The sequence below is a fragment of the Pezoporus flaviventris genome, unplaced genomic scaffold (genome assembly GCF_033815535.1).
Source record: "Pezoporus flaviventris isolate CSIRO_AGI_PZ_B2104156 unplaced genomic scaffold, CSIRO_AGI_Pfla_v1 ptg000011l, whole genome shotgun sequence".
Lineage (NCBI taxonomy): Eukaryota > Metazoa > Chordata > Aves > Psittaciformes > Psittacidae > Pezoporus > Pezoporus flaviventris.
Window position 1 is genome coordinate 3093923 of NW_026892559.1, and position 9960 is coordinate 3103882.

The following is a 9960-nucleotide window of genomic DNA, read 5'->3' on the forward strand; positions in this document are numbered from 1 at the left end:
GTCTTTATTTTTGGAGTGTAAAGCCTTCTTTGCCCCTGTTCTTCCCAGTACTTAAAAGTCAAATTCAAGCAGTTGGAAACACCTCTTGGTAACTGCCTGGATTTTAATCACCGTGGTCCCCATTTGTAGAACACAAGGAACTGTCGCTGAGAGTGAGTGAGTGAGTGAGGAGGATGTTTGAATACTTGGGGAATCAGAAGATTCGTGTCATTCAATGTGGATATGTTTAGCCTGAACGTTACAGGACCTGAGCAGAATGTGAGGGTCAGGCAGAGTTAGCTTTCAGGAGGATGTTAGTCCTCATAAAGTAACAGCTTGTGGCCACATCTGACACAGCAAATACTGCGTGTGACATGCACCGGTGGCCTTTGTATACATTATCAGATTTAATGTTCCCTTTTCCATAGGTTCTTGGTAAAGGACTGAAGGACTAAAGGTAGCAACAGCTCCTTCTGCTCCATGTGCTGCCCTAGGGTGAAGGTAGGGGTGCAATTTTTGGAGGCAGATGCTGGGAAGAGCTGGGCGAGAATAATTTGCACTATTTCAGTATTGGCCAGCACAAATTATTAGCACCAAATTCAAGTAAGAAGAAACTAAAAGTAGAGGGGTAAAGTCTTGTATGGTTGAAAAGCGTCTCAGCTTTTCAGGCTTTGTTGTCTTCCTGGCACTGGGTTGAAACTCAGCTGAGCTCAGTTGGTCAAAAAGAGCCAGGGAAGGAAAGCTGTGATCTTGACAGCTTCATCTCCAGGTTTTCTTATGTTGTCCATGGAAGTGTTTTCAAACAGGCATGGGAAGACTTAGCTTCTTTCCCTTTAGGACTGTGCAAAGAGAGAAGGTAATGGAGGAACTCAGGAAATTCAACTGATTGTTTCAGTTACATGTTGTTTCACTTGCTATTTAGAGTGTTAGGTAGTGGGTTGACAGGTTTGCAAACAGCGATGTTATTATGGCTCTTGAGTTAACCTTGGGCACCCTCCATGCGCTGCTGTAGGCCAGGAGGATTTGGGTAATGCAACTGTCCTCAGTCATGACTCTATGCTAACAGCTCCAGAGAATCCTGTTCATTGTGGAAGGAACATCTGGGAGAATTTAATGAGAAGGGTAAAAATAGGGAATCCTTAGAATGGGAGACTTTGCAAACTGGTAGGAGATGCACACTGCAAATTTGCTTCTAAGGCAGGAAATTCACAACCTATTTATGTTAAAGCTTTCCTCTTCAATGGTTACTCCTCATGCCTCGTGATTTCCTGATATTTTTTTTTGATAATGTCATGGGTTCAGCAGTAGCAGTCATTTTTCCCCTTCTTGGTATATCTGGGAGTATCCCCAGTGCTTTCCCCTCCTTTTTAATGGAGAGTAGGTCTGAATAAATGGTCTGTGGCTGGACCCCTCCCTGAGCTTGCCCCATCTATCTGAGCTGGAAATTGGGATGGGAGGGAGGCCTTTTGGAAATACCAGGGCTTGTAGGCCTGGGTGAGGTGGATGCAGAGGTGGTGGCTGTGAGCTGCAGGGTGGTCAGCCTCACAGGCTGTTGGTGTCCTGGTGGTGTACCCCGGGGGGGGGGCACTGGAGCTAGTACTGCTCAAGGGCTTCTTTGCGTGCCAGAGGGAAGGGCAGAGTACACCCTCAGTGATCTGCTGATGGTGCACAGCGGACAGGAGTGGCTGAGGCACCAGGTGGGGTCAGAAGAACCCTGCCAGGCTGGAGAAGTGCTTTGGTGGGGAACCTCATGAAGGTCAATGAAGGGAAATGCCACATCCTGCCCCTGGGGTGGAATAACCCCTGTGCTTCAGTAGCATGTGATGGGGCTGTCCAGCTGGAAAACTGCTTGGGCAGAAAAGGCCTTGGGTGTACTGCTAGACACCAAGTGAAACACGAGCCAGCAGTGGAGCAAAGAAAGAATGCAGTCTCCCGAGCTGCATCCCTGGGAGGTCAGGGGAGGTGATCATTCCTCTGTCCTCAGCCATGGTAAGGTCACATCTGTAGTAATGGGTCCAGCTCTGGGTTCCCAGAACAAGAGACACAGGCATACTGGAACAAGTCCAGAAAGACCATGGGAGTGGTTAAGGGACTAGAGCATCTGATGCAAGAACACAGGCTGAGATTGCTCAGCCTGATAGAAGGCTGAGGGGGATCTTATCTGTGTGACTAAAAGCCTTGATGGGAGGAGTAAAGGAGGTCCGGACTTTGCTTAGTGGTACCCATTGACAAGGCAAAGGGCAATGGGGCCTTGAATGACCTGCTGTGAGCAGTAGGGTGGATGAGATGATTCCCCCCATTGCTCCCAACCTCAGCCGTTGTGTGAAATACAGGCTTTTGGGAGCTGAAAGCTTTCTCGGAATATCTTTCAGATCTTCGTGTTAAACGGAAAGGAGCTCATTCAGTTTTGAAAACAAGATAAAGAGAAGTCACATTCTATAAAAATCCCTTTGCAATGCTTTGGTATAGGCTGTGAAGTCTTTTTAGATACATTTATATAACACACCTTTGCTTTTTCTTTTTTTTGCAGCAACGCTGCCCTTTTGTCTGAGCTCTTCAGTGCTAGAAATGTTTTGAAAAGATGGGGTTTTTTTTTACAAGAGTGTAAGAGAGATGCAACCTGCTATAATATTGCTGGTTTTCATAAATGACTGCAAAGCATTTGCGTGTCTTCAGACACCTTTTCTCTCTCATGAGCCAGAACATTTGTGTAAAAGACCAAAAAAAACCCAATTCTCTTCCTGCTGTGATATCCCAGCGACAAATGTTTCTTTTTCTGCCTCCTGTATCATCTAAATTTTGCAGCTCTATCACTAGCAATGTGAGACTGAAAGCCAGCAGTTGTTTTTCCCCCCTTTTTGTTCCACCACCCTCAGCTACAAAGGATATGGATTTCTCACAAAATACAGAAGCGCGCGGGATACATGAATTGAATGAAGCTAAAATGGGAATTAGTTTTAAGGATGAAGAAAAACAACTGACATAGAGCACCTTGATGACGGTTTCACAAAGTAGTTTTCTGGCCACGAAAATGTTTTAATGATAAAAGGAAGTCCTAATGTACCAAGGCTGGCCACCTGCTCGGTGCTTCTGTCACCTTTCTATCAGTAGGTATATTGCATGAGCTACCAAAGATCCATCCCTTGATGGCTGTCACTACTGCTTTGAGCAGACTAGTTTGGGAATGTGAAGAAGGAAGAAAATATTTGTTCTTTCGGCTAGATTTCATTGTATTCCATCCTCCTCAACAGAAAAGTGGCTTAAAGCATGCTTAAGCGTCAGCAAACTATAGCATGTTCCACCAGGCTGATAGATGCCCTAGGTGGCCTTTTAGCTCTGGTACTTAGCCATTCACCAAAGTGCAGTGCTGAAGTGGAAGGGGCATCTGATTTTGGGAAACAGAATGGGAAGTCTTCTCCGTGCAGGTGCTTGTCTTCCTACAGAATCAGTTCTAGAGAATGTTATGTCTTTTCCATCAAAAGAAAAAGCAGGCTTAATAATATCTCCATATGTCTGCAGTTGCTTTCTCAGGTACATTGTCTGCCTACAGCTATTTTTTGTTCGCCCTCAAAGTTCTTCTTGCCTGATTCATAATCTCAAAATGAACGTAGAATTCAATATACTTCAATGGTGAATTTCCCAAGGTGGGGTTAAACCAGGCTTAGCTCTGTTTTGATTTCTGCTTTGTTTCACAGGCACGTCTAGAGCCTTGTGAGCAGAGATGCCCATTTGCATTCAACAGATAATGTATTTCTTTCTTAACTGGATTTTAGGTGGAAAATACACATCACAAATACAGCAAAGAACAAAGTCACGTAGGGATTAATGCAAAGCAAGCAGCAGCTCCACTGTGTGCTGCAAGAGTGCCAAGTGAACGTTTCAGCTTTATACCAACCTATTTACCTACCTTTGGTAACGTAGAGATAGAAGAAGTCACAGTAGAAGATGGTTTGTACCACCCCGGAAACTACAGCGATCTGGTCATAGAAATTCTCTGTGTAGTAGCGCCAGACCCAGTTGGCAATGTAGAGAGCACGGTAGAGGCCCAGGAAGAAAAGGTAGTGTGTCGTGATGGTCTCTGCTTCCCCTGTCTTGCTGATCATGAAGAGCTGAGGAAGGATAGCCACGGACTCCAAGTAGATGGAGAAGGTCCAGAGTATCTGTGAGGTGCATAATGAAGGCAGTGGAGAGACTTGGTACTGGTTAATACGCATTAAGACCCTAAGCTTTTCATTTGGCAGAGCAACGATGCGTGAGCAGGATGAGTAGCACTGCTGGAGTTGGGGGAAAGTGAGCTTGCTGTTCTGAGACTGAGAGGAGACAGCGCTGAGCTGTGCTGTAGACGGTGCAGTCCTCGAGGCATGCCAACTTTGCCTTTCCTGCCTGCTTTTGCTGTTAAAACTCTCAACCATTCAACATGCTGCTCACTCTGCTGTCTGGCATCAGGCTGCTGCTTCCCCTCCCCTTTCCTGCCTCAGATTTTCCTTACCTCCAAGGGCGTGAAGCTATGGTTCTCCAGAAATGACAAGCCGGTGACCGGGACCAGCAGGAACTCCAGGCGAAAGGAGTCATTCTCGCTGTCGAATGTTTTCCGGAATTTCACATAGATCATGTACACGGTGACGTAGGCACATATCAAAAAAATGACCTGGGGAGTCAAATGAAGGGAGATGGCAAAACCTCACCCGCAATTGCACCTCTGTGCTTGAAGAGGGGATGGTTTTGCCCAAGATCTGTTAACCCTGTTCTGCTGGGGCCATTCCTGGGTGAGATAGTGGTGAATGCTTTTAGAATCATAGAATGGTTTGGGTTGGAAAGGACCTTAAGATCATCCAGTTCCAACCCCCCTGCCATGGGCAGGGACACCTCACACTAAACCCTGTCACCCAAGGCTCTGTCCAACCTGACCTTGAACACTGACAGGGATGGAGCATTCACAGCTTCCCTGGGCAACCCATTCCAGTGCCTCACCACCCTCACAGTAAAGAATTTCCTCCTTATATTCAATCTAAACTTCCCCTGTTTAAGTTTTAACCCGTTACCCCTTGTCCTGTCACTACAGTCCCTAATGAAGAGTCCCTCCCCAGCATCCCTATAGGCCCCCTTCGGACACTTGGAAGGCTGCTGTGAGGTCTCCACACAGCCTTCTCTTCTCCAGGCTGAACAGCCCCAACTTTCTCAGCCTGTCTTCATATGGGAGGTGCTCCAGTCCCCTGATCATCCTCGTTGCCCTCCTCTGGACTTGTTCCAACAATTCCATGTCCTTTTTATGTTGAGGATATATTATGTTTTCCTGCGCTGGCTTGTGGATTGACATCTGCTGAATATGCCCCAGTGGTCAACTAAAGATTGCTCCACCACAAGGATCACACTTGTTTGAGTGAGGAGGTTTCGCTTGGTGGTAGCCATCTGTTAATGCATCAGGCTCGATTCATGGTGTCTAGTCCTGGTTTTGGTGGTACTAGGTGTGGTGGGCTCAGCTCGCTTACTGACTGTAGTGGGGGCTTTCTTGGTCAGTGGGGGGATAAGTGACACAGAAGGAGGTATCTTTACCCTTCCTGGCTGAAAAACTGACATAGTGACTGTGCACCCTCACCTTCCTGAGCAACCATGGTGAGCTGGGGGGAACCTCTGCTTGTGCACTGCCTTTTCCTTACCTTCATCACAGTGTTGTAGACAGAGATGAAGGTAGTGAACAGGTCCAGATAGCGGGTTGTGAAGACGAGTGCAAAAAGAATCTGACTCTTCCCAGAGATACCTTCATGGCAGGGAGAAGAAGGGAAAGTAAAGCAGATGAGAGGAAGGACGCTTTAGGGTAGGCCTTCTTTGAAGGCAGATGTATACACGCATGTTGCTTTGTGAGCTAGGTCTGGCATGCTTGTGCTGCTGTAGCTCTAAACTCAACCCAGGACTGGCTGGAGTCTCCCATGTAACAGTGCAGGCTCCTGCTGATGCCCCTGAGCCCTGCCTTGGGTTGTAGGTAGAGGCACTTGGTGGGCACATTCACTGCTTTGGCCAATTCAGTTCACCTTGCCAGGGGTTGTGTGATGTGACATCTGCCACACGAAGGAAGAGCTGCAGGATCAGGGACCAGTACAGGGATGCTGATGGAATTGAGCCTCCTCTGGCAGGGAGATGCAGCCAAACCCACCCATTTCCCTACCTGTGGTAGCAGCTGCAGTGATGCAGCCGAGCAGAGGAAAACATGAACTCTGAGCAAAATCTTCCTATGGAAAGCTGCAGCCCTGATTTCCTCACCCAGGGACACGGCAGCCCCTGCCCACCCACGGCCAGGTCCTCCAGCCTAAAGCAGCTTTCTCTCCAGGTTGTTGGGTTTGGTGCTACCACAACTTCTTGTGCTCATTTTCCACCTTTGGTCTCGCTGCCCTCTCGTTTTCTTCACCACCCCAGGACCAACACCTGCCCAAGGCTGTGTGCCTTGCCACATCACATCCTTCCAACACCACCATGGCAGGGAGGCCTCCCAGAGGAAGAGGAGGAGAAGGATTCCTTCCCTTAAAGAGCCCACCAGGGAGGGCTGCCCCTTTGCGTGGACTGTCACTGGCCTTTTTGGCACCCATTTCACTTGCACTCCTCACAAAGCTGCCCTCCAAGAAGAGCCCCCCTCCTTCCCTGGGGTGTGGGAGCACTCACCAGCACAGGACTTGGACTTCAGGATCTTCATCAGGAGGATGATGATGGCCAACAAGTGGGAGACATCCCCCAGGATGCGGAAGACGTTCATGGTGCCGGAGGGGGGGCTTCTCTAGGACGAAGGGAGCGGGGCCCTTTCTGCAGGCAGGGAAGGTGAGGGCAGGGATTTTTCCGTCCCAAGCCTCAACCGAGTGACCACTTCCCTGCAGCTCAACTTTCCTTTCCCCCGAGTAAGGAGCTCTCTCTTCTGGCAGAGGGAAGTTCAGGCTCCCCTGTGCCCTGGTTGCACGCTCCCTCCCCGTGCCAGGCCCTCAAGCTGGATGCCTCCCTTGCTTCTTGCTTACTTTTTCCCCCAAGGTGGATTTTCTCTCTCCCCGTTGCAGAGCTTCCTCGCCCTGCTCCAGGCCCAAAGCCGGGCTTTGTCCCGTGGAGAGCCCCGGGCTGTACTGGCCCAGCAGCCCTGAAACCAGGCTGGGTGACGGTGACGTGGCTCCTGGCTGGCCAGGGAGGAGAGGGAGGAGGCGGCGGAGGCGGGCATAACTGCGCTAGTTTTCCTCTTTTCCTTTTTTTTCCCTTCCTCTTTTTTCCTTCCCCAACTTGTCTCAAGTTACACGTGGAAGTAGCGTTAAAAGGGAAAAGGCAGAGGGAAAGGGATCCCCATCTCTGTCCTTGGGGATGCACCCTCACAGAAGGGCCAGCTTTCCAGGGACGTTCCTTGTGGGTGCGTTAACCTCTGTCCTGCTCCCTGCCAGCAGCCTCCTGCCCTTTGCCTTTCCCAGCCCCGTTCCACCTCCAGCACCTTCTCCCCAGCGCTCCCCCTTGTCTCCAGGGGCAAATGAAGCAACAGGGGGAGATGTGAATTATTACAGCTTCAGCTGTATGTCACACCCCACTTCCACAGGGCATCACGGACAGCCATTCCCTCATGCCCCCCCCCACCAAGGCAACCCTGCCTCCGGGTATCCTGCCTGGAGCAGTGCAGATCAGCCCTGGAGCAAAGAAAGGATCCCCCCCCCCCAAGGGCTGGTTTGAAACAAACTTTGCTGTAAATATGAATCCTGGATTCCTGCAAGTGGATTGCAAACAGCCCAATGCACGTGTGGAGTGCAGGAAGCACATGGGTGCTGCTGGGTTTATAGGTGTAATGGGAGAGGAGCCTAGTAGTGATGGCCATCAAGTTTCAGTGAGTCCAGGAACAGCCCTGGGTGACCAGCCTGGCTGGGATAAACCTTGTCCTTGCATCAGTGGTCACACAGGGAGGTCTCATGGCAGCAGCAAGGGAATCTCATTGTCAAGACAGGGCCATTGGATCTTCATTATCTAATTGCTCATATAAATGTGCTTTAGTACAACCAAATAGAGGGTTTAATTTGTCACCTCATTCCCAAGCAACTCACATCTGGCTGCGGGTCTAATTTGGTTGTGTGACCCTGCCTGCTTCTGCCCCTGCTGCCTTCCCTGTCCCCAGTGTCACCCGTGACCGTCTCCTCCACATCTCCCTCCATCCTTATGGGCTCGCTTGGAGTAAAATCCCTAATGATTAAAGTGTAAAAATATTATTCCTGGTGCTCACTGAGAGGACTAACAAGTCTATTAGCATCACCGGATTCCTTTCTGAATGCATTTGCATATATTTCCTCCCTGCCCATTAGGCTGGCTGCCGTGTTTTCCCTCTCTGCTGTTCCAGCACCTGCCACACTGGGCTTTTCCAGACACATTCCCAGGCTGGGCTGGAAAACACCCGCTCAGCCCTGGGAAACTGGGGAGAGGCTGGTCAGGACAGCAAGTTAGGGGCTGGTGTGGTAGGAGGGGAGCAGGTTAGACCAAAGGAGAGCGTCAGCAAAGGGGCAATAGGGTAGGGACTGGCTGAAATCGCATCTCCAGCCATGGGGGCTGCCTGGGGTTTCAGCAAGCTTCTCCAAAGCCATGCAAGTGCTGGTGAAAGCCAAGCCCCAGCCCTGGTGGCCCAGCAGGTCCCTTCCCACGTGGGCAGAGATCAGTTTGAGCAGTGGAACAGGCATGGGGGGCTTCATGGGAAGGAAGAGGTGTGGAGTTCACTCTTCTGACGGCTCCTCTGCCAAGCTCCTTGGGCGCAACGTCTGAGAGCCCTCAGCATCCTCTGGACCTTCCACTGCTCTTCACAGCTTCTTTTCCCACGCAGGGGATGAAGCTTCTTGCGGATGGCTAGAACTGTTGTGGGTAGCAAAGGTTCGTTCTCTTCATCTTGTGCCTTCCCAAGGAGAGCTGAGGGGCCCCAAGGCAGGCTGTTATACGCTGCTGCAGCACCAGGAGCCACCAGCTGAGGTGACCACCAGAGGGACTCCATGGGAGCAGCAGAACCGAGCTCACCCAGCTGGGACAGGGCGGTGGGGTTAGGGTCTCCCATGGGACATCCTCATGCGGCACTCGAGAGGCCGGTGGGAAAGCTGCTGAGAGGGCGAGGGGCAGCCGGGCGCTTAGAGGAGGGAAAAGCTGGCACATGATGTGGGAGCAAGTAAAAATAAACCTCCCCTCCTCCCTCCCTGCCACAACACGAAGCGCCTTGCACCGGGTGTCTCCCTGCCTCCCGAAATAATGCCGGGTGCTGCCACCGCTCCGCACGGTGATGCTCTCTCCATGCCTCCTGTTTCCATGGCGACCACAAGGAATATCGCTAGGGTGACAGGGAGGCGAGGGAGCTGGGATTTGGCATTAAAAACGAGAATTTGGGGTTCTTCGGTTTCTTTTTTTCCCTTTAGTTCTATTTTTGGGTTTCCCTCTCTGCCTCTGCTGATCTGGGAGGCGCCTTCTGCTGCAGAGCCCCGGGGCCAGGTGGCAGCAGATCCATTGAGCACATTCCTTCTCCACCTCTGCCTGTCCTGTAAAGCAAAAAGAGGGGCAAAGGGGGTTTCCTTCTCCCTAAAGCATTTGTTTCCTGCCACGAGGAAGGGCTCTGTACTTTCGCTCTGGAGGTGCTTGGCCAGGACCCTTCCTCCATCTCTGCTACAGTCTGTGGCACAGGCTGCATCCAGAAACCCCAGGAGGGTGGGCAGCCCCTGAGATTCATCCCAGAGTAGTCCCAGAGAGAGATACAATTCGGCATTCCTAGAGGGGCTGGGAAACATGGTGGGGTTGAGCGCCATGGGCCACCTCTGTCTCTCCACACCTCTGCCCCTGTGACCAGGATAGGGCAATCCTGGAGTGGGGACAGAGATGGGACGATCGGAGGAGGATACAAAGGCAGCCTGGCAAGTGCCCAAGCCGGGGCTGCTGGCATGGGAGTTGCTCTTGTCTTCATCCCCAGGCAGGAGAGTGGTCAGGCAGTGCTCACTCACCTTCCCAGAAGCT

The 9960-nt window shown here is 50.8% G+C and overlaps 1 protein-coding gene across 1 annotated transcript; it reads right to left on the reverse strand.

Moving 5' to 3' along the window:
* Positions 1-371: 371 nt before the first annotated feature.
* Positions 372-7349, reverse strand: KDELR3 (KDEL endoplasmic reticulum protein retention receptor 3). The gene is made up of 5 exons (XM_061450868.1): positions 6634-7349; positions 5637-5737; positions 4469-4627; positions 3887-4139; positions 372-818 (listed from the first exon to the last, which is right to left on the reverse strand). Exons 1-5 carry the CDS (start codon positions 6722-6724, stop codon positions 778-780), a joined length of 645 nt encoding a protein of 214 aa, XP_061306852.1. The 5' UTR covers positions 6725-7349; the 3' UTR covers positions 372-777.
* Positions 7350-9960: the final 2611 nt, after the last annotated feature.